The sequence below is a fragment of the Diabrotica undecimpunctata genome, chromosome 3 (genome assembly GCF_040954645.1).
Source record: "Diabrotica undecimpunctata isolate CICGRU chromosome 3, icDiaUnde3, whole genome shotgun sequence".
Lineage (NCBI taxonomy): Eukaryota > Metazoa > Arthropoda > Insecta > Coleoptera > Chrysomelidae > Diabrotica > Diabrotica undecimpunctata.
Genome location: NC_092805.1, coordinates 149,257,819 through 149,284,079, shown reverse-complemented (window position 1 = coordinate 149,284,079; position 26,261 = coordinate 149,257,819). Strand labels below are relative to the sequence as shown.

Sequence of the window (26,261 nt, the reverse complement as noted above, 5' to 3'; positions counted from 1 at the left end):
CCTAAAGCAACATTATGTTTTTCCGCAAAGATCTGTCACCTTTATTAGTTGAGTTAATATTAGAGTTATTCCATAACTGATCATAACTGATTAGTATACAGAATTTTTTGGTCTATGCATGCAAAGATTCTACTTGTATGCATGTCGATGTTCGCAGGTGAAAATTTAATTTACTGGTGCGCCAGTTCCTATTGGCGCCACTAAAACCATGAATGTGTAAACTCCTTTAACAAAAAGTACTAGTTAGTTTTTTTATAGTTCTACTTAATTTGTTTTAGACGGATTTAACTTTGTAACCTTTGTATTATAATTAATTAGGACAAAACACTAATATGAAAATACATACACCAAATTCCAAAAGTGACCAACTTGTTTGGGTTTTATCAAGGACACAATTAGATAGTTGTTTATTTTCAAAATTATCTACAAATTTGGTGGTTTTCAACGATAGTATAAAGCCGAAAAAGTGTTTCTTACAACACTTATTTTTATAACAATTTTACTAATCAAATCACGATGTTCTTATGCTACAGAATTCTATTAGCGTTAGTGATCGCATATAATTTTACAAAGAGTGCATATTTACCAAAAGCAGTAAGTTATAATTAAAATATTGTTTAAATCTTACAATTTATATACAGGGTGGTTCTTAAGTAACTGTACAAAAAGAAACAGTAAATTCTACACTTTAAAATATTACGATTAAAGTCAACTTGCTTTAATAAAATGATATTAAGAAAGATACAGGGTGTTTAAGTGGAAATTTAAAATTTAGTTTTTCGCTAAAACTTTTGTTTGTGAATATTTATGTATAAATCTTTATAACTGGGTGCTTTTAAGTATGAGAAATTATAATTTCATGCAAACATTAATGTAGTTAATAGAGGGCGCCACATATGCTATATATGTGGCATAAATTTAAGCCTAACTTTTACCAAAGAATATAGACGCTCTATATTCTTTGATTTTACTTTATGTTAGCGATATTTGTGTCAAAAAATATTAAAGATACATTATCTTAACAAAAAAATATACTTGACGCCGTCTCGGCGCGCTTCTTCCATGGCGCTCCCTTGGTATTTTACTATAGAGAAAAAGTTGAAAAAGTACAACGCCAGCATGAAACCTTCTAGAAACGATAGAGAAAGGTTTCAGGAAATTGTAAACATGAAGATAGAAGCTTTGCTTCAATAAGACATTTAACAGCCATAAAAAAGCATTTTGTGATATTACATTACCATTTTTGAGTTGTTTTTATAATAATAAACTAATAATTATGCTTATCCACAGCTATTCAGTGATTTATCACACAAATATTACAACTAAGAATTATTATACAGTTAATTTATAAAATGCGAATCTCGAAAACTATTGAGTTGTGAAGTTATTAATAAGTATACCTTTTTTGTTTTAAAATAATATATCTTCAATATTTTTAACAAAAATAGCGCTAGCCTGTGGCGTATGTGGCGCCTTCTATCAGCTACATAAAAATGTGCATCAAATTATAATTTCTTATACTCAAGAGCACCTAAGTTAATTTTTATACGTCAATATTTACAAATATAAAAGTTATAGCGAAAAATACAATTTTAAAACCCTGTATCTTTCTTAATATCAATATTTTATTTAAACAAGTATCACCATATGGGATGTACGGGCTTGTCAAAGTATGGCCACTTATACCCTCCCACGGTGCCTTACAGAGGGTCTTCGATCAGTCTATTCGAAGAACCCTCTGCGTATCTTCCATCTTTAGTTTTTTTGGCATAGGCATTTGCTATTCAGCCAGTCACAACTTTTTTAAGTTCTTCCCAAAGGAAAGAAAAGAAAATAATTATCACAATGCATATTTGGTGATCAGTAAAGGAACAAACATGGTTACTCGCTTCTCGTCTAGGGACCCATCAAGACATTAAATTAAAACATAAACTAGGCTGGGTCACACATATCAAACTCTTTTGATATGCTCATTCAGGGCACTTACAGTTGGTACAAGAGATGATAATTTAACTGCACTATTTTTAGTTGTGGCTTTAATAAACGATTCGTATCGCATTTGTTCAAGTAATGATGAATAATTTTCGACCTTTTCATTTTGTTCATGTGGGTGTCTTTGGCAAGGCCATACAGCAAAATTGTACAGTATCTCCCAGCTTCTAAATTGTCTTCGAGATCTGAAGTACTCCTGTCATTGGCACTCATTGGCGGCTTGCCCACGCAACTTCAAAGGAGTGTCGCTTCTCTGTGATGCTCCAAAATATAAATAACATGCTCCAAAACTTTTTTAGAATAACTCCGTTAATTTTTAAGCTACAGTGTCCATTAAAAAAATACTTCTTTTTAAATAATAAAGGGTCAAAGTGCTGATTACAGGTATGTCAGCCGCTGTATCTCAAACTTCAATTGGCTATATCTCTATTATTTTTCGAGCTACAACAAAAATAAAAAAATTAAAATTTTTGTTAAGAAAAAAACTACATTTTGGTATAGAACCATTTTCACGTATCTCTTATAGTTTTAGATTTATTTTAAAAAAATATAAATTTTTAGATAATTAAAAAAAAGATTTTTTAATTTAAACATGATTTTTTCAAAAAATACGCATTTTATACAGGCTAAACTTTTAAAACTTATAAATAACACTAAAATAAAATGAATTGTAGACGATATACGTTTAATTTCAATTCTGATCGAAATAGTGTTACTTATACTGTTCGTTTTTTTTTTTAAACGCTAGAGTAATTCAAATTCTTTCCTTCGTATTTCTCTTTGTTTTAATCGAAATGGCTTTCAACATAGCTCATTTTAAAGGTTTTTTCTAGCTCTTTAAAAAGTGTTGTATGAGTTTTTATCAAAAAAGATGTCCATTTTTCGATATTTGATGTTAAATGCATCGAGTATAGTATCCCAAAAATAAAAAGTCATCTTCAAACAATTATAAATCGCTTAGTATTGTACTTATAAAACTTAATAAAAAAACCAATCTCTTTGTTTTTTTATAAGCTTTATTTTTGTTCAGTATAGATTTTTTAATAAAACGCTTTGTTTTTGAGTTATTCGTACAAAATCATTGGAAAACATGTTCTTTTTTGCGAAAAGTTTACTTTTTCAAGTGCGTATAACTCAAAAAGTATTAATTTAGCAAAAAAAATTTATATGACATTTTTTGTTTAAAATTTGATTCTATATCAATTCCTGGGGTTATTTTGAGTGTAAAAAGTTCAACCTCCTAGATGGGGTGCCACCCACCCCAGGGGTAGAAGCACACATTGGCACCATATAACTTATGTTTTTTGAGTAATTTACTACCCACTGTAGGAAAAGGATTGACGCATTCGAAATGTGGTGCTGGAGACGAATGCTACGCGTCTCGTGGACGGAGCACAGATCCAATCAGTCGATTCTCGAAGAGCTAAACATTCAGACCAGACTCTCCTCTCAGTGTCTTGCAAATGTTTTAAAGTTTTTTGGCCACATTGCGAGAAGAGACAATGACAACTTAGAAAGATTAATTGTATGCGGAAACGTAGAAGGACGTAGAGGCAGAGGACGCTCACCTATCCGATGGTCAGATCAAGTACAGAAAGCCACTGGAGAGACGTTTTCCGAGTCCATGAGAGCAGCCCAAAATCGCAAGAGATGGAGAGAATTGACAGCCCGCATTGTAGGAAATCACGATCCTCAGCAATGAGGAAACGACAAGAGAGAGAGACTACCCACTGTAAAAATTTCAGATAAATCAGTGCAGTTATAAAAAATTTAAAGGGAAAATGCCACAGTAACTGGACTATTACTACAAATTGAGGTTACTTTTCGAAATAAATTCTGTTAAGTAGTTATATACAATATATATATATATATATATATATATATATATATATATATATATATATATATATATATATATATATATATATATATATATATTTCAAATTATTTTTTCGACCGATTGTTGATACTATAAATCAATATATATATATATATATATATATATATATATATATATATATATATATATATATATATAACATTTATGTTTGATTAAATTTTTTATTAAGTCAGTTTGTTGTATATATTTTGTACATTCAAGAAAAATGTGGTTTAAATACGCTTCTTTTTGACAAACTTCACATAAATTGGAATTTACAATTTTAAGTTTCGCCACTTGAGCCGGATAACATGCGTGTCCTGATTTCATTCTGATAATAGATGTAATGTATCTACGTGGAACAGTGTAATTTTTAAACCAAAATTCACTCGGGATTGTGGGTTGTATGAGTGCCTATTGTGAGTTAGAGTGTTGACTATATTCATGATATTCTTGTTTCCACTGATTGTTTACAATATTCTTGATTGTTACAAATACAATACAAAATAAATCTGGTATGCAGAGCTTATAATCTGTTTTCGCATCAGAAGCAATGAGGTTCTTAGCTAATATATCTATATACTCATTATGCTCAAGCCCTATGTGAGCTTTCATTCACAAAAATCTAACTGTTCTTTGTTCCTAATGTAATTAAAAAATAATTTTTTGATTATAAGGATGTTAATATTTGTGCTTTTGCTAGGAAAAGATATAGTCTCAATGGTTATAAGAACCGACAAAGAATCATATGCAATTATTGTGGAGTTGTCATTGGAATTCTTAAAATACTTTAATGCTTCATAAATTGCTATGACTTGAGCAGTAAAATTAAAAAAATATGATCTAGAATAAACATGTTTTCTATACTTTTTGAAGGAATATAAAAAGCGCATCCAGTACCAAGAAAAGACTTTGATGCGTTTGTATAAATAACTGTTTATGCTGGACAGTTTTCTAATAAATTTCTTAACATACTGTAGCTGATTGCAGTATTTACATGGTACCTTGGTTTAATTACCGTAACAGTTTGCAAAAAAACATAAAATTCTTCAAAGTTTGAATTATCATATGTGTATGAGTTGGAGTAATCGCAATTGGAGAGATTTCTAAAAGCGTCAAAAAGTGAAGGAGAGTTTTTGTGGATCCAATATTTATTTGTTAAATCTGCATTATTAAGTTTGCTAATACTGCAGTAAAGAGAGAGGTTTCTATGCCAAATATTAATCAGAAATTCCATCATTAGGTGATAAGTAACATTCTTAAACAGGAAGTAAATAAAATCACAGGAGTAGCAGGTGGACAAGGTCCAGCCATAGAGTCTAACGTTAGTAAAACCGTAGCGGAGTCCCGACATCGGACTCCCAGGGTACAGAGACCCTATTTGAGAACCGAGACCAGACTAAGGCCGAGAGCAGAAAATGTCGCGACTCATTGTCTCGTTTTTTCTTTTCTGTGGGATGGATTTCTTTGTCTGGTATTTTGGTGTCCTGTTATAGGTTTTTCACCTCTTCAAGACGTGGTTTGTTTTTTGTTTGGGTGGTGTTTTTTTCTTTCGCTGGCTTTGTGGGTTCTACTGGTGGTTTGCTTCTTAGACTTGTCGTCGGAGGATCGTACTGGACAATCAGCGGCGAAAGGGGTACTGGTTAACGGTCCTTTCAGAAGTTATTGTGCTAAAAAATATTTGTGAATATGTGAATTTATATGTATACAATTTGATAAATAGGAAATGTGTTGAATCGCGATTCGCGTGAGAGCAGCTGTGGCTGTATCCTCTGCTATAGATAGGTATCATTGTGCAATGGGATCGAGAAACCAAAGAAACCCGATTCCTCTCTGTCTAGGCAAGCCCGAAGTGAGCATTTACTAGTTATTGCGACAATAGTAGAGAGGAGTTGACTCCTGGATGTCAATGTATTCATCAGGGAGCTCGTTGCTGGTAAGGGCCAGTAGTATTGTGGGTAGGAAAGGGATTTTAAGTTCAGGTTTTCTTCTGAATACATTGCCGATGGATGAGCAGGTAGTTTTCAGTAAGTTCTGGGCATTGAAGTTTTGACCTCAGATGGTTTTGATTGTGTAACTCCTGCTCATAGAGGAGAGCCTCTTATCGATAGGCTGGATATTCGACAGATGGTGAATAAGGGCCGAAGGGTAGTCGCGGTGTTTGTTGTTCACTCTACGCAGGAGTCTCCTCTCCAGTGCCAGCAGTTTTTGTGTGAGATGGTCGCGCATCGTCATATAGATGTTGGATCTATACTCGATGACCGGCTGAATAAATGTTTTATATCTATGTATGAGTGATCGTGGATATTTTCTTCCGAATTTACCACAAAGAGCATTGAGTAGACCGAGTCTGCTCCTAGCCATGTTACAGGCTATGTCTAGATCGGTCCTCCAGTTTAGTGTTTGTGTAAACACCACACCGAGGTACTCGATCCGGTCGCGGAGCAGTAGTCTAAGTCTAACGTTGTGTCTTTCGGATATGACGGGTGTGATTTATCTGCTGAGACTGAGGTGTCTAAAGGGAATCATTTGTGTTTTATTTGGTTTAGGTATTACTCTCCATCCCACACCACCTGTCGACCAGGTTAAGGTGTTTTTTAGCAAACCTAAGTACTGAGTCTAAGTCTCGTGATGTTACGAGAGCTGTATAATCTGCGTAGAGCAAAGTGGTTCTGTTAGTGTATTGTGGATTGGGAAAGTCACTATTGTAAATTGTGTATAATATGGGAGCCAACACTGAACCTTGTGGTACTCCTGCTGTAGGAGTAAAAGAATCAGAGAAGTGGCCTCGCACTTTCACCGTGATTAGACAATGAGAGACATATGATTGGATGTCTAAAGAATGCGAGGAGTAGGCCAATGTTCAACAGTTTTTTGGCCAGTCCAGCATGCCAGACTTGGTCGAAGGCTTTTTGAACATCGAGGAAGATGCCTAAGGATACTGTTCCGTCGTTTAGACTTTGTGTAAGGCGGGTGACGATTTCTGTCAATGCCGTTTTGGTGTAGAGACCTTCTCTAAAGCCGAATTGGAATGATGGAATCGCCAAACGATATCGAAAATGTCTCATATTTATATTTATATGGCATTTTCAGATCTCTCGGCCCATAGTAAAATTAAAGAAAATTTAAGGCGAGGCGCATCAGGGTGCGTATTAGTCCACGACTTATGCACCCAGATGTCACAAATTGGCTTAAATCGTAATATTTTAAATTGTAGAATCTAGTGTTTCTTTTTGTACAATTACTTAAGGACCACCCTGTATAAATATATATATATATATATATATATATATATATATATATATATATATATATATTATATAATAAATTGAATATAAACCATAAAACTCACGAATCTTTAGAAGTTTTATAATAATATAATTAAAAAATATAGATATTCTTTCTATAGGATTTATTTCTGTAATATTCTTTACATAACGTATCTAATTCCGCTCCTTTTACATTTCCGAACATGATTAATCTTTTTTCTCTATATACTGGATTATATCGGAGTTCATGTCCATACTGTGCTTAATCCCATTATAATAAATATGATTTAATTATGATTTATTGTTTTAGAATTCCTTGAAAAAGTTTTATTTTCTAGAGGACGATCAAGATACTAATGATAACAAATTTATTCAGAATATTGGTAACAGTAAACACTTTGCAACAAATGGTAGGTAAAACTATTTCTAAATATATATTTAGAGACAGATATTCATTATGTACAAGTTCTAAAATTTATTTAAAATTTATTTAAATTGATTTAAATTTACACTTATCGTGAGTGCTATGGATATCACGAAAAAATAATAAAAATCCTAGAGAGAAAATTTTACTTTTTTGCTCATAACAACTGTTTCCACACATTTTTGATTTGTTTATATTTTTGATTATTTCTTTATTATCAAATATTTATATACATAGATATACCTCAGTCGTACTCTATAGTCGAAAGTGTCGAACAAGCTGAATTTTGTTGAGAAAGTCAATTTTAGAACCCCAAAAAAGATGAAAAGATTTACTTTTACTCCCCGGCGTCCCCCTAAAACGCTCCTCCATAGGGAGCTAACGAAAAAAATCGATTTACCAAAAATCTGTACGCCATAAAAAATGTTTTTTAAACATTTGTAAACATTTTCGTTCACAATTATGTTGTTTATTTAAAACATTTTTTCTATGACGTACAGTTTCTTAGTAAATCGATTTTTTTCATTACTCCCTCCCTTTACCCCCCCCGATAAAAGTGATAACCTTTTTGTATGTTTTTTTGGATCCCAAAATTGACATTCTCAGCAAAATTCAGCTTGTTCGTATGATTGTTAAAGCTCAAATGTCTGACGACAGGACTAGTATGCAATCTTGTTCTAGAGATTGTTTATAAACATATAATTTTAGACAACCAATACGTTTCTCTTCACAATCCATTCTTCAATCTTAAGGCAAAGGTTAAGCGTTCTACTCAGGAGAAAGTCCGGCGTCAACAACAATCTATTGATCAACTCAGTGAAACTATACAGACACTTTCAAACAATGTCCAAAGTATTGTCAACAGACACAATGAAATTTGTAGTGATCTAGTGGGGGTGAGTAGACCGCTAGAATGTTTACCAGACGACAGAATGGAACATTCACCAAATCACAAGAGCCGTCCTAGAAACTGTAAAGATATTCAACTTCTAGGTGAGTACTTCTGAATAACTAGTTATATCTTTAAACAAAACTCCAGAGCAATCTTAACAGTAGAGAACGGTTAGTGTTTAACGTGAGGTTAATCCAAATTAGGGATAGTTTCCACTTCCGTTCACGCCTGCTTAGGTTACTTAGCACTCACGTCCGTTCACGTACGTGAGAACCTAAAATAAAGTCCCGCCCACGAACCCGTCCTGTCACCACGCGGGTGGATTTATAACACTATTTAAAAAATAATACCGATAAAAAGTGAAATCTCTTAAACAACTTTTAGGGAAACTACAAACCCAAATCATAATTGGTACCCTCTTACATAATCCGGCTCATACAAGAAAACAACCGTCCTAGGGTAGCAGAACTAGAAGGATCATTTAAAATTCGGCTGTTAATTTGTTTAGAAGTATAGAATTTTTCATATAAAAATGATTGCATGTCATTCAAGATTAACGACGTCAGAACCCCACAGCGTTGCCAAAACATCAGAATAGTTAGTAAGTGAGAAATTTTTAAAATGTCAACTATTTGTCAAACTGTTATATTAACAGTCAATACACTTAGTTTTAAGACTACTTCAATACACTAAAATACATAAGAAAACATTTTAATACAAAATTATATATTCTTAATTTTAAACTTACCTCTTTTAGAGCATTAATAGTAAAAACGTCCCGCCATTATTTCTTGTTCAAAATAATCTATCTCATATGAAAGCTTATCAGCTTTCTACAGACTATTTAGTTGTTTTGGCATAGCACAATTACAATACACAACAAAAATTAGTTTTTAAAGCTATTATTCTAAATTTGATATGTATTTATAAATACAATTTATTCATCATCATCATCATCATCCAGCCCCGTTTTCACATCCATTGTTGGATATAGGCCTCCTCCAAACGTCTCCAGTTCTCTCTATCTCTAGCTGCTGCAATCCAGTTTGTTTCTATTCTCCTTAGGTCGTCGGTCCATCGGGTGAGTGGTCTGCCTCGACTTCGCTTGTCGGCTCTTGGTCTCCGCTCCAATAATCTCTTCGTCCATCTTCTGTCTTCCATTCTAGCAACATGTCCAGCCTACCTCCACTTTTGTTTATTGATTCGCAGTATAATATCGTCAACGCCAGTTCGTCGTCGTATCTCCTCATTTCTCACGCGATCTTTCAAGGTCAGACCCAGCATTGATCTCTCCATTCGCCTTTGTGTTACCCTCAATTTTTCGGCAGTAGCTTTCGTTAAAGTTAGGGTCTCTGCTCCGTAGGTCAAGACTGGTAGGATGCATTGGTTAAATGCCTTCCTTTTCAGGTGAATTGGAGTATTTGTTTTAAAAATGTCTCTCATCCTTCCATATGCCGCCCATCCCAACGTGATTCGTCTATTTAGCTCGCAGGTTTGGTTGTCTCTGGTTATTCTGATTTCATGACCCAAGTATGTGTATTTATCGATTAATTCTACCTTGTTGTTATTGATCTGTATCTCTTCGCTGGGAACCATATTGGTCATCATTTTGGTTTTCTCGAAATTTATCTCCAGCCCAGTTTCTTGTAGTATGTAATTCAGTTCTTGTAGCATGTCTTTGATCTCTCCCAGATTATCTGACAGAAGCACGATATCGTCCGCAAAACGTAGATGGTTTAATCTTTCTCCATCGATGGATATTACAATTTATTAATATATAATATATTATGTTCAAATTGTGTAAGAAATCAAAACATAAACAAAACTCTTACTCTAAAACAGCGGCAACACTTTAAACAATTTAGCCACACGCTAAACTGTCATTAAAATTTGAAGTATTCCCGTATCAGTTGCGTAAAATTGTCTAATCTATTTAATTAAAATTATTATTATATGGAATATTAGACTTAAAGAGTTATTTCATAAAATTTATATTATGAATAATAACAAAAATGTTTTTCGTTATTTAATCAATATAATTTTAAAATTCCCAATATAATGATGATTACATTTTTCTGATTATTATACCATGTTGACGCCTATGAAAGATCGAGCAGTTCTGTATGGGTTTCTTATTATTAGCTGTGTTAGGAAAATTTTAACTCTAAGGTTGACGTTCTGGAAATTTTAAATATAAGTGACGTCACTTTATATAAATTGTGACGTGCAACTATTTTACTTTAAAAAATGGTATAGATCACTGTAATTTTTCAAAAACTAAAACATCCCTATTCGGTTGAATCTTGCGTCGAAAGTATAATTAATTATATTTCAATGTTAGTCTTATCCCCTTCGCCTGATAAATCTTTAAATTCGTCAAAGATCGTTGTTCAATATAAAGTAGTTCATATATTAGGATTCTAAAATTGTTTCTAGCATAACTTTTCTGATTCCTTATCGTTCAGTTATCTTGCCCCAACAAGAAATTTAGGTTTAAACTTCCTAGTCTGCTGATTTCGTCCCTTTCAATTGGTATGTTTTGAATCTATGCATAAACATTTTGAATACTGATTAACGTTGTATATATTGAATTTCGTCCCGTTGTTGCATGCTGTTTTAAAGATTTGGAGAGTTTTTTTTTTCACTTGTTCGTTTTGATTTTTTTTTACTACAGCTAGTTGTTAAAGCATTTTGCTGCTTTCTAAAAAGTCGTGCATAATTAAATTTAAATTGTGAGAGATACATGACTAAATGCTAAAATTACATTTAAGCAATTGTCTGTAGCAATTATACATTTAGAAAATATATCTTGAGCTTCATCTACATAATACTTTTTTAATAATGTGCAAATGGATTAAAACATTTTTTAACAACAAGCCTAGTTACAAAAAGAACCAAACTAGTGATATACAGAACTCTTATCAAGCCTATCCTCACCTACGCGTCGGAAACATGGACGATGACAAAGAGCGATGAACAACGTTTAAGATACTTAAAATCCTCCGGCATATCTATGGAGAAGTACAGGAGGGCGGATTATGGCGCAGACGCTATAATTTCGAACTTTACCGCCTGTATGACAAACCTGATATTATAAGGTCCATCAAAATAAACCGGCTGCGGTGGTTAGGTCACATAGAGAGAATGAATGAGATGGAGCCGCCAAAACATATTTATAATCAAAGAATAGATGGAGTGAGAAGGAGAGGCCCAGAGCACGATTTAAGGATCAGGTAGAGGAAGACTTGAGAATGTTGGGAGTACGAAACTGGAAAGCCAAGGCGAAGAATAGGAGAGAATGGAGATTTATCCTTGAGCAGGCCAAGACCCACCATGGGTTGTGGAGCCAATGATGATGATGAATACTCACATCACGTCTACCTGAGCATTATGCACATTTCGCTACTTTTTGCTCGACAGATGTAACTTGCAGGTTTAGATGAAGAACCGATAGAGTCAAGAAACTACGTAGCGTGTATTCTTCTGTCTATAAATCCGTGGTAAAATAAACTTCAGAGTTTTAAAAAAATAATTATAACTTACATTTTATTAGGTTTGCCAAAGGAGGCTATTAAATTGATTAACTCTAGGGCAAATTTTATAAAACCCTCACCTAAAAAGTTACAAAAGTTGAAAATAGATTATGAGAAACGCAAATAAAAATTACCTTTTGTTATATTGTGTAAAAGAAGATCTTTTGTCTTCTTCTTCTTGTAGTTCCTTCTCCTATCGGAGGTTGGCTATCATCACAACTATCCGTACCTTATTGGCGGCTGCTCTAAAAAGATCTACTGAGCTGCAACTATACCACTCTGTTAGGTTTCTCAGCCAGGAAATTCTTCGTCTTCCTATGGATATTTTACCCTTGATTTTACCTTGCATTATAAGCCTTAATATTTCATATTTCGCACCTCTGGTAATGTGGCCTAAATATTCCAGCTTTCTTGTTTTGATGTGCTTTATGACCTCACAATCCTTTTGTAGCCTTCTTAATACTTCTGCATTTGTAATTCGTTAGGTCCATGGTATTTTTAAAATCCGTTGCATTGCTTCTAGACTGTCTGCAAAAACAGCGGAGTCGTCTGCCAATCTTATGTTGTTTAAGATTTTTCCGTTTATTGATATACCCTGTTGTAGATCTTTTGTAATATAGTTTAGTTTAATTGTTGGTTAATAATCACTTTCTTTCTTGAATCCGACAACGATTTAATTATAAATTTTTCCAAGGAAGTTTGACTGTCTCTTGCTTTTACCAAGAAGATATTGAGGAGAAAAATGTACACTGAATATACAACAACTAACAACAAAGCGATATGCAACCTGTCGGAGATTCAAATATATATATATATATACAACAACAAAGCGATATGCAACCTGTCGGAGATTCAAATATATATATATATATATATATATATATATATAGAAAAGAAATTTAATCTTTGCAGATAAGTTAAATAGTAAACTCTTAAATATTGGGAAAATCTGCAAGAAAGACTCTAATGATAATGAGTATCAATTGTTTCGCCGAACCTTTTCGCCAAAGAGAATTAATTTGGCTTCTTCAGGGCCGAAAGAGAATAAATTATAATTAGCTACCATATATTATCTATTAAAAACATTATTGATCTTATCGTAACTTAAAATTGTAGAGTTAGAATATTAAAAAACTTAGCTAGTAAGAATATAGTGGTGTTTTTTGTTACTACGTGCAAAGTTTTTTTTAACGTTGGAAATGTATGATAGTTTGAACTTAAAACGCAAAGGTTTACCCAAGGTTAATCGAAAAACCCAATGTAACTACATTTAAAAGGAGGTAATTCTTTGAATTGTCGGCAATAACTAAATTTTAGATTGTTAGAAAGTTTAAATGTAAGGTTCTGTTTTACCAGAACGCATGTGCTGACTCACTACTTACAACTGTGTTCTTCTCTCATTGAGAATGATAGATCTTACATTTCACTTACATCCTATCCCACTTCTTCTCTACAAAGGAAATGCAATACATTAATCGCATCCTCTTCCAATGAGATTGACCGTAACACAAAGAAAAAAACTAACAACATATAATGGGAACATTGCAAAGTTTTATGCTTTGCCAAAAATCCACAAACCAACACTATTGGTTCGTCCCATAGTAGCTTCCACTGGAACTCCCACTCAAAATATCTCAGCTTTTGTTACAGACATACTTACTAATGCATATAATTATGAAATTCAATATTACATTAAAGATTCTTTTGAGATGGTAAATAAATATAATGGTTACATACTACCATCAAATTATGTCCTCGTTAACCTTGACGTTGTATCCTTATTCAGCAACGTTCATCTAGGAATATGTTTGACATCAATAGAGATCAACTGGGACCGTATTAGAGGTTGTTGTTCCATGTCTTATGACAGATTCATCAGCATCGTCGAATTTCTCTTTAACAACACTTACTTCTCATTTAATGGTAAATTCTGTCAACAAACTTTCGGTACCCCCATGGGAGCAAAGATTTCTCCTATCATTGCAACTTACGTTATGGATTATGTATTAGACTCAGTCATTCCTTTACTATCCTTTCAAATTCCATTTATTAAAAATATGTTGATGATATCATTTTGGCTATACCCAATGACAAGGTAGATGAACTATTAGATACTTTCAATGATTATGACCCCTACATCCAGTTCACTATAGAGAGGGAAGATCGTAATTGGTCCGTCTCCTTTCTCGACATAAGGATGATCACGGAAAACAACAACATTAAAATAGATTGGTATCGAAAACCGACCCTTCCTGGTAGATACCTTAACTATCACTCTTACCATAATAATTCTACCAAAGTCAACTTAATCAAACAGATAAAAAATAGAGTAATAAAACTATCAGATCCTTCATTTCATACAAAAAACCTACAAATCCTACAGAAACTTTTTATTTCAAACGCTTATCCAACACCATTAATGAATAAGATTTTGTTTAATACTATCCATAACGAAGATACTTCACCTTCCTTCGCTACTAACAATGCTGATCCTGATGTCTTAAGTGGGAACCCAGTCTCGGATACTCCTATCAACAAATATTTTTCATTACCATATTTCAGAGATATCAGAGTTAACAAGGATTCTGAAAAGTGTTGAAAATAGCTTTGGTAATAATAATAACAACATTAAACTTAATGTGGCTTGTAGATCAGCCCTAACAATTAATATTCTTTATTCTAAGATAAAAGATAAGACTCCCATAGATATGCTTAGTAACATTGTCTACAACATTCCATGCCTCTCTTGCAGCAATTCCTACATCGGCCAAACATATCAATTATTGAAATCACGTATTACACTACACAAAAGTGATTCTCGACTTCACCCTGACCGCTGTGCATTAGCCAAACATGTCCATTCCACTGGTCATCTCATGGACTATACTAACACTACAATTCTCCACGGTGAGAACAATAAATCTAAAAGAGAGTTCATTGAAATGTCTTATATTTTCCTTAACGATTTCTCCATCAATGTTAAGAGTGACATTAAGAATCTAAGCGATATATACCACTTCTTACTTAAATCAGATACCAAGAACAATACAACATCACAGATAACTAACTTGACTGATATATCCATTAACAACTAACCTACTTTAATAATTAATTTTCATTAACTAAAAAAGATAACATTCCCTTGCTTTTCTTAGATACATCTCAATAAGATATTATTATAATAATACATGAACAATATAATATAATTAAAAAAGAAAATCTAAAATAATATTTCCCTATACTGGGATTTAACTTCATTCGGTTTTACCAAAAAGATGCCAAAAGAAGCAAAAAAAAACGTTTTAAAGTCGTGTTCTGTAATATCATCAAGCAATTTTTTAATGAAACATATTTTCTTATTTTAGGTGAAGATATATCTGGAATTTTTGAAATTCATCCAAAAAATAGCAGCAAAGCTATTAAAGTCCTGTGTGATATGGAAATTAGAGGAGGTGGATGGACTCATGTACAAAAACGATTTGACGGATCAGAGGACTTTTACAGAAATTGGAAAGATTATAAATTTGGATTTGGAAACCTAAAGGGGGAGTTCTGGATAGGACTTGAACAGATATATACTCTTACCAGTATGTATAAACTATTCTTTATTACATCTAAAATTTAAGTAAGTTTTATTTTGTATTTTTCTAATTTTGGTTATAAGACTTCTTTCAAAGTTTTTTAATTAATCGTTTCTTGTTTTGGACATTGTCTTTTAGATGATCGTTTTGCTATTCATTTACAGGTAGCTTTTTAAGAAACAGAGTAGGCAATAACTCATACACCGAGGCCAGGATAACCAGGAGTCACACAACGTACCCAGAGGCGAAAATAAACAGCCGAATTAGAGGTTAACTCAAGTATTCAAACAATGCAGACATAAATACAACGGCTTTTATGTACCTGATCATCCATTGTTGTATTTCTTCGGATGGTAGGAGTTGCTGTTAGCGCATAGTATCTGTTGACGCGTTCTGATGGATACTGCTGACTTTATTCCAGATAGGAAATAAAAAGAAGAGCTTCTCTCTGTTTACATTGTCTACATTGTCATTGGAAGAAATAGACTTTTCAAACAATATGGGACGTTCTTTATCATTGCAGACTTGGACCACTAACAAATTAAAAAAAAACCAAAACTAATGTTTTGGGTCTTGTATTTTTAATACTCTTGAATACGGCTCTTGAAATTTTAATTAAAGTGAGTAGTTTCACAAATATATACTTTATACGAGCCACACAAAGAGGAAATGAAAGATAAACCAAACAAGAACAAATGCAAAGGATAATCTTTAAAAGACTGCAGGAATTGGAAAAATTTCCTCTGGTTTGTAGTAAAATTGTCCACATGCTTGTATACTTAAAATAGATATATAGTTTCCAAAGCTAAGTACATCAAGGATTCCACGTACAAATCTGTAATGGCAGATGAAAGGAGGTGAACACATACTTGTTAAAAAAAGAAAGGCATTTATTTGTAAGATTAGTCAAAACCATGAACTTGTCATTGGCTAAATCATTCCGTAAAACAACGAGAACTATCTTGTAACAAGAGTGTAAAATTGCGGTCATAAGAGAGGAGACGTGTAACCAGTGTAAGGCTTAAATTATTTGTTTTAAGCAATGTGCAATAGTAGTCAGAAAAGAACCAACCAGATGTAAAATAGAAATTGATGGCATCAGTATTGAACAAGCAATGAAAATAAAATACATTGGAATTAAACTGTCTAGCTATGGGGACCTGGACAAAGAACTGAGAGATCAAGTGCAAAAAACAAATAGAATGACAGGATGCCTTAATAACACTATATGGCAAAACAAACACATTTACACTGAGATAAAGTCAAGAATTTATAAAGCCAGCGTAAGACCAATAATGACATATGTATCAGAAACATAACCCCACACAGCCTCAACGTAAAGGCTACTGGAAACGACAGAGATGAGAATACTGAGAAGAATTATAGGAAATGTGCTGAGAGATCGAAAGAGAAGTGAAGACATTAGAAGAAAATGTAACTTACATTGCATAAATAAATGGACACAAAATAGAAAAAAAGAATGGAACAACCCATAAGCAGAATATAGGAGACCCGTGTCGTCAAAATAGCAAGAGATAAGTCACCAATCGGCGAAAGAATCGGACCACCGCCCAAAAGATGGAGTAACAACCTTCCATAGAGGTAATAATCGGCCAATGAACAAGCAGAATGGCTTATAAAGAGGAAGAAGATGAAGAAAAAAATAAGGATTACAATATATTTAAAAAGAATTACAATCTGAGCAAAATGATAAGAACAATATTTATATGGCGCAGTATATCTGACAGTCTTTGAGAAACATTATCACATTATTAAAGTTAATATTGCCATGAAGAGTGGCTGTTAGTTCGTCATCCAGTTTGTGTAGTGTTCGAGTGTTGGTGTATAGCTGGCATTAGGTAGACAATTCTAAGTCTTCTTATGACAACTTTGTCCCTTCTACAAAGTGCTGATATTTTTAAGGTAGGGGTTCTGGATAAATCTACCCCAAGTTGAATACTTTTTATTGAAATATCTGAACGGGATGCATCTTTAGCCGCATGATCTATATTTTCATTTCCTGTAATATCTATATGCAATGGAGTCAAAATTATTTTAAACAATACGTTCTTATCTTTTAATGGCATATTTTAGTGGCATGCGTTGTGGATACTTTGAATTAATGGATTTTGGGAGTAAATATTCTTGATAGATACGTATTAGGTTTATTTTTGCCAATTTATATCATTTACAAAAAATAAAGAACAAAAATTGTGTTTTGACTTTCGAAAATTGATTTGTTTTTTTTTTATTCTTGTATTTTAGTGGATAAACCTAATGAACTATTAATAGAGTTAACTGATAGAAATAACACCAAAAGATATGCTCATTACACATCTTTTGCCATTGGCCCCGAAATAGGAGGCTATAATTTGACGACAATAGGTGGATTTAGTGGTGAGGTATCAGATGCGATGAAAAACCATAAATTTGAAAAATTCTCCACCAGAGATTTTGATCAAGACCAATCAAATAAAAGCTGCGCAGAAACGTTTTGTAAGTATTAAAATTTCGGGAAAAATCAAACCAAAACTTTTATAGTTATCAGAAGTAATCTAGAAAATTGTTTCACACAAAGATATAGAAATAATCATTTTATTACATTAGCATATCAAATTTATTTCACCTAATATTATCATAAGTATATTCAAAACATTTTTTCATCAACTTTATGCATTTTTATTCAACAAAGACGCTATGATGCTGTTGCTTAGGCAAGTTGCTTCGGCTTTTGCCTCTTCAAGGAATGTTTTCTCCCTTTTTTTCTTGCATAATTTTGGATTTGTGGAGACGTTTTCTTGAGTGTTGATAAAATTAATGGCAGGAGTAAGGGTGGAAAGGTAGCTGTCTTAAATCTTATTGCTTGGTGAAAGAGGTCTGTTTCTGTTACTGTTACTCAGATCTAAGAATTATTTGGAACCGCTCTTGGATCAGCTTTTTTGCCTAATGCAGGCTATTGCCTACGATATTTTAGGAGGCTTGATTTTACGAAGTTAAAGTACTCATTAAGAAATTTGTTTTCTACTTAGTTTTGAAGTTAGCTGGCAGAAATGGAACTTTATTTTTAATGAGTACTTGTTCCCGGCGGTGGTAGCATGTTGTTTTTAGAATCTTCTGTGTTCTGATGTTTGAGCTTTCGATGGTTCGTAAAACGTACCTTTTGCTAAGGGTTTGAATCTGATTTAAAATTGTGGGGATTTTGGCTGTTTGATGGATTAATGCTGGTGGATAATCATGATCCTTACTCATGAGTTGTTAATTTGCCTTTTATCGCTCTATATTCGACAATTTTCCTGAAAAAGTTTTATAAGTGTGTGGAAGACAAATTCATTGATGAAGATGTTATAAACGTAATGGTTAAACTCTTTCATCTAATATATCAGACTGTCACAATCCCCGGACAAAAAGTCAAGTGCAATATCCTGCTCAGATCACAGAACAATAGCTTTAATGAGTCACATACTTTTGAAAATAATATACAGAAAAATTTTAAAACTCTTGGATATGAAATTAGTAACACACAATTTGGCTTTATAAAGGTATAGACACAAAAGATGCTTTTTTCGGCTTGAATGTGCTGCCCTAGAGATGTGTGGATATGAATAAGTACCTATACTTATGTTTTGTAGATTTTAAAAAGGCCTTTGATAAGGTTCAACATAAGAAGCTTGTGGATATATTAAAAAGTAAAAAATATTGACAGTCGCGATATTAAAATTATGTCTAATTTATAATGGAGTCAAACTATCAGGGCAAAAGTTGACAACCAGAATACCTGAGATATCAAAATACATAGAGGAGTCCGCCAGGGTTGCATACTGTCACCAATACTCTTCAATATCTACAGTGAAGCCGTATTTAAAGAAGCGCTCTAATATTCAATAGAAGGTATATCTATCAATGGACAAGTTATAAATAATTTTTAGCGTTTTGCAGACGATACAGTAATAATGACGGGTAACAACAATGATTTACACAACGTAATGCAACGACTTAATGAATGTTGTCAAGAATACGGACAAAGGATAAATTTGAAAAAAACTAAATGCTGATCATGACTAAATCAGCAGATGGAAACATCTAATTGATTGTTGAGGATACTGTAATTAAGAGTGTGGATACCTACAAGGTATCCACACTCTCACTTAGGCCATGTTATGAGAAGGCACATATACTCATTATTGCTGCTTATTATGCAAGGCAAAAATCGAGGAAAGTAAAATGTGGGAAGACGAAGAATATCGTGGCTTAAGAACTTGAGGCAATAGTTTGAATGCAGTAGTGTAAAACTATATAAAGCGGAAGTCAGCAGGGTCTACATAGCCATGATAATTTCCAACTTTCGATAAAAGATGGAACTTAAAGAAGAAGAAATGGGAGAGAGAACATTATTAACAATATTAACGTTTTCTGGAGACTATTTTTCTTTCTCAGCCTGTCAAATCTGTTGATATCGGTGTTTTAGTTAAGTGTCTTTGTAAATTCGACACCCAAATAGGACAGCGATGGTCTAAATAGTCCATCAAAATTGACATCCAAAATACCACAACCCAAATAAATTGCCATTGATAATTATATGAATGTTCTTCCTCAGGTGTAGTTAAGAACATTTATGATGTTGGAATAATGTTATTTGAGCTTTACTTGGGTTTAATGTTACTCATATATCACAATATATCACAAATATATCACAAACTGGACGTTAATGATACATAATTTGGTTTTCGCAAAGGCATAGGAATGCGTGAAGCTCTTTTTTCACTTAATATACTGATACAAAGATGCCTGGACGTCAATCAAGATATATACGCATGTTTTATTGACTATAATAAAGCATTCGATAAAGTACGATATAAACAATTAATAAATGTCCTGGAATCAAAGAAGATTGACTACAACTACCTCAGGATCATATCAAATTTATACTATAAACAACGAGCAAAAGTACGTGTTAACGAACAGCTGTCAGAAGAAATTGAAATTAAACGTGGAGTGAGACAGGGATACGTATTGTCACCAATTTTTTTTAATGCCTACTTCGAAGAGATCTTGAAAAACGCTCTTGAGGGTAAAACAGCTGGAATAAAGGTAAATGGAGTTCCCTTTAACAACATTAGATATAAGGACGACACTGTGATCTTAGTCGAAAATATTGAAGGTCTTCAGAGACTGGTAGCCAGAATAGTGGAGTATGAAAAAGAGTACAGTCAGAAAACTCAAAGAAATAACGGGAATCTTCTAATAAACGGAACCAATGTCGAACAAGTGGACAAATATGCATATCTGGGAACAATGATTAATTCCACAAATGATTACATTCAGGAGATCAAAATCAGAATAGAAAAGGCTAAAGGAAATTTCAACAAAATGAGAATAGTGCTATGTACAAGGGATTTAAAATTGGAACTAAGAGTTAGGCTGGCGAGGTGCTATATATTTTCGAGTTTGTTTTATGGAATAGAATCTTGGATCTTGAATGCGACATCAATGAAAAACTGGAATCATTCGAGCTGTGGATGTATAGAAGAATTCTGAAAATATCGTGGACAGAATCACAAACAGAGAGGTTCTGAGAAGGATGAATAAAGAAATAAAAATTTTAAATACAATTAAAACAAGAAAATTGGAATGTCTCTGATATATTACACGTAGAGAGAAATAAACCTTGCTCCAACTAATTATGCAGGAAACGATCCAAGAAAGGCGAAGCATAAAGAGGCGTAGAATGTCATGGCTGCGCAACCTGAGAGAGTGGTATGGATGTACATCAACTAAATGAACTTTTCAGAGCAGCCGTCTCAAAAGTCCGAATAGTTATGATGATTGCCGACCTCCGCTGCGGAGATGGCACTTGAAGAAGAAGAATGTTACTGTCCATTTATTGCAGCACCTCAGTGCACACGTCCCCATTCCTTGCCGATGTAGTTAAGTTGTGGGCTCTGTCTTTACTATCTATCCCTGGTTGTTGGGGATAGGAAGGTGGCAAATGTAGACTGTATAGGAAATAGGAGCTACAATTGAGCCCTATGGAACTCATTTCTACCTTCTTCACTCCTCGAATCGAGGAGTGAAAAAAGTAGAAAGTTTATCAGACGTAGACGCGGATAGGTACGACTAAATTATTTTTAGCAAAGGCATGGTAAGTTTTATTGTAAAACTAAAACAGATGATCACCCACCACCAGCAATCCAGGATAGTTTGAACTATGTTTCACGAATCATTAATTAATAATTCTTGTACCGGCATATAAGGAGTATTTTGGTTATTTACTAATTTATTTCAATTCAATAGATTATCTTATACCAATTTGTGGGTTTTTACTTTGTCTGCTTCATCAATTTTATTCATATTAATAATCACAGACATGTAATATTGGCATAATTACTGTAATTGTTATCTTTATAAGACAGCACCCTAATGTGGGCTTTGTAATTTCAGTATTTAATTTACCTGGTACCGTTAGACCTGAAGATGCTTAGCAAAGTGTAGTAAGTAAAACCGGCCGTTTTGGTGGTAAAATTAAATTGAGTGTGAGTAAGTCTTATTTTATTTGTTTTTACCTATTTGAAATGGACTCACACAGGCAACACATTCATGATTTTTAGCATTTTCTTGTGGATTAATTATGATATTGTTTACTTTTAAGTGAGATTGGTCTTGAATTTCTTGTCTTGTTAGGACTAGCCTCTACTGCTTTTATTTCTGCGTATTTACTTCCAGATTATGCGAAGCACCGAGAGGTTATAGGTATTGTATTTTGTTTCTTGAATGGATAGAGTTAACACTCTTTATTTTACATATTGACCCCATAGAGGTCATTAGTTTATATATCACTTATATTTACTACTTTACATATGTTTTGTGTTTTAGTGGGTGCTTGGTGGTACAAAAAGTGTTTCGATAGTAATCTCAACGGCAAATTTATTAATATTAAGGAGCCAAGAATAATGAGAGGAAAAGGCATTTCTTGGGTTAATATTTCGTATCATGAGTACTACTTATCTGGTAGCAGAATGTTACTTAGACCACTTGGAAATTATTGATATATTTTTTAAGAGATTGTATATACTAGTATAGTATAAGGGAACTCTTTACGAACCTAAAATATAGATAAATGTATTAAGTTTTAGTTAGTAACATTCAATGTTAGTTTTTATGTATTTTACATTTAAGTGTTTAAGTATAACTATAACAAGTGTTGCCACAATTACCGAAAATATAGTTTTGAAAAAAGATTTCAAGTAAATAATAGAACCTTTATATTTTTAGAGATTTTAACTAGGGTTTAAATAGATTTTTATAAAAGTAGCTCTGTAAACTTTTAAGAGAACATTAAATTTGTAAGAACAAATCTTGTTTTATAAAAATTTTACTTATATTTTATCAATATATATCACAGCCATTTTTCAGTGTCATTTTTTTCAAAAAAATTGTGAGTTAGTTATTATTTTTCCATATTTATATTTCATATTCAGGACAACTGTGAAAATTTTTAATACCTAATAATGGTTTAATGTCAATGTCAATAACTAAAGTGAAAAAGGAGATATGGACGACAACTAAAATTCTAGATCTAATGGAATAAAGAAGATCCTCAAATAAGGATGAAATCCAGTACAAGCAGTTAAAAAAGATCTTTAAATCCAAATAAGAATTAGTCTAAGGGCCAGTTAGGTCACCATATCCATTTTAATTTTGATGGGTCCATCCAAGTGTTTTTATGCCTTCTTGGCTACTGATTACGAATTTCGAGGGTGGATTTCGATCGGAGTGGTCAAAAAATTGTTATAAATTATTTAATTGTTTATAAGGTTTTAGCTCGTAAACCAAAAGAGCTGGAACATTTTTTTATTAAATTAAATTTGTTCCTTGGAAAAAAAAACAAAGAAAATGGCGTTTACCAAACTTTAAGCCAATAATAATAAAACATATGAAGTATTTTACTAGACAAACATGGAAATATCACAGTAAATAATACAAAGGAATTACGAAGGTAGCAAAAGTATATTGAAGAATTGTTTCTAGAAGGGGGATTGTTTATGAATGCAACATAAATCAAGACTGAGGCTTTTATGACAAAATTGATTGGGAAAAATTAAATCTTTGAGGCCGATAAGTGTGATGATGTTATTTATACTAAAGAGTAAAAAATTTTGAGAGGCACATTAGGTATTGATTGAAAGTGAGTCTGTTACATCAGGGACTTAATGTAAATAGAGCAGAGTGGAGAACGTTCTCGAAAACCAAGAAGTCATTCTTGGATAACATCGCCTACGAAGCAATTACAAGTTCGATTCGTCGAAGGAGCCGTATAATATATATGCAACGTTAGTGCGGTTACAGTGTTCTCACATGTAGCCAGAAACTGTCCGCAGAGAGAGTCTTATTTCCTCTCTTATATACTTTTGCCACCTAGACTTAGTAACGACAGACAGACTTGTCCTGAGCTATAGGGATGAACTGATCTTCTTTTTCTTCTTTTGGTGCACTCCATTGCTGGAGGTTTGTGATCACTATATCAAAATGTTCTCTACTCTGCGCCACTCTTACCAATTGTTGAACGTTTATGCCGGTTTAAGTTCTGATATTGCAAAGCCCATTACATGGCTCTTATGCCTACTCCGCTTTGGCCCTTTATCTTCCCTTCAATTATCATTTGTAGCAGGTTATATTTGTTATTTCTCATAATGTGGCCTAGGTACGACGTTTCTTTTCTTCCTCTATTTATGGTATTTAATACTGTTCGATTCGTTATGTGTTGTGTCCATGATATTCTGAGCATTCTGCAATAAAGCCACATTTCAAAGGCTTCCAACCGTCTCATGGTATTTAATTTTAATATCCAGGCTTCAGCTTCATATAGAAGGACTGACCAAACTTTTCTTCTTTTTCTTCTTCTTCGGCTTTTCCTATTATCAGTTCGTCGTTTTCGTCCTCCAAAGCACTCTATTTTCCCGGTCATCCTATATGAGGTCTCTATCTATCATAGCATTTCCTATCCATCTTGTATCTTCACTTCCCAATCTTTTAGCATATGTTGCTCTCACTCCATGCCATATTGCAAACTTGTATTAGCAATTCTATTCCCTTATTGCCCATGTTTTGTAGCATTTCCGCTGTGATTTTATTAAATCCAGCCGCCTTATCTGTCTTAAGTTTTTGTATAATTTCTTTTATTTTTGCTATAGTTATTTCACCTGGATTTTGATCTTCTTGCTCTACCTCTTAGGTGCTGTCTACATTATTTTGGGGGTTCAGTAGATCCTCTAAATAGTGTTTCCTTTTATCTAAGATTTAATCATTGTCATGCAGTAGGTGGCCTTCTTTGTCTCTTATCTGCTTTGGTGTTTGTGGGAACTTTTGGGTTCTTAGATTCTTTAAGGTTTGAAAAATAACTTTTGGTTAGTGTGTTAGTCTTTTTCCATTTTGTTTCCAAATTCTTTTTAACTTTTCGTTGCTAGTACCATTTCTTTGACTTTGGTTCTCTGCTGTTTGTATTTTTGGTAATTTTCTGTGATTTTGCTTTTTAGATAATTATTCCAAGCTATCTTCTTGGTCTTTACTTTTGCTTTTATTTTATTGTTCCACCAGTTTGTACACTTCTTACTTCTGTTATTTCTTGTTATTCCGCATATTTCTTTACCACCATTTAGTAGTGCTTCTGTCAGTTTCTGCCAAGCTTGATCTAAGTCACAATTCTCTTCAGGGTGCTCTATTACGTAGTTATCTACGTGATTTTAACAACATACTTCGTTAAAGTGTGCTAAAAACTATATTACATGTAAAAAATATTGCTTAGATTTAGAACATCTCTCTTCATCATAAGCTACAAATGGTCGTAACGTTTTTATAGCTTTTCCTTTATTTTTATTTTGTATACAAAATACTTTAACACCCTTCCCAATTTCCGGATACGTTAGCATATTTAAAATAGCTTAATTGTTAACATTATCTTAAGTTATGTTAACGCATACCAATAAATGTTTGCAGGTTTGCAGGTTATTGAATACAGATTATTGCTGCCCTGTAGAATATTTGAGGGTAGACAGGTTCTGAATAGTTGAGATCGGGAATATTCTAAATACCAATCAATAAAATGTATGTACATAAGTATGTATTCAAAGTATGTGTATAATAAAATATGTTGAGTTTCTCTACGAAATAATCACCTACATATAATTTTTTGTCGATATCTACTAAGCGTATTAGAAATAATTGTGTCACCCAAAAGACATGAGACAAACTCTATTGGATACATATATTTAAAAATGTAATTGAAGATTTAGACCCCCAGAAAATATAAAAATATTTAGCCGTAAGCTGTTTCATCACAGTGCAATTTGTTCCAGCGTCGAGATAATCCCATGTAAGACATAGAAAATATCATGAAAAATTCTCTGTATAAACCTGCATGAAAAGGACAAATAGGAGTAAATAATATAAAAATCGTGCCGAGATGTATATACTAATCCCTCAATGAAATAAAAATATGTATCATTTTTACTTTAATCCCGTAAAAGTCAGGTACGGCACATTCGTCGTTTCATGTAATACATTTACAATGTAAAAAAATATCTAGAGCTTAAAATAATTTACTTAGAGTAATTTACAAATCCCTTTAATTCTCGTGTGAACACGGAATCTCTATTAATTTTAAATAGTAATTTAATTGAAACTGGGAGGTAATGAAC

General features: G+C 33.0%; 1 protein-coding gene across 1 annotated transcript; it reads left to right on the top strand.

Moving 5' to 3' along the window:
* The first annotated feature begins 488 nt into the window (after positions 1–488).
* LOC140436215 (microfibril-associated glycoprotein 4-like) lies at positions 489–22,896 on the top strand. Its single transcript, XM_072524912.1, has 6 exons — positions 489–594; positions 7,451–7,550; positions 8,273–8,557; positions 15,355–15,576; positions 17,836–18,066; positions 22,441–22,896. Exons 1-6 carry the CDS (start codon positions 517–519, stop codon positions 22,611–22,613), a joined length of 1,089 nt encoding a protein of 362 aa, XP_072381013.1. The 5' UTR covers positions 489–516; the 3' UTR covers positions 22,614–22,896.
* Positions 22,897–26,261: the final 3,365 nt, after the last annotated feature.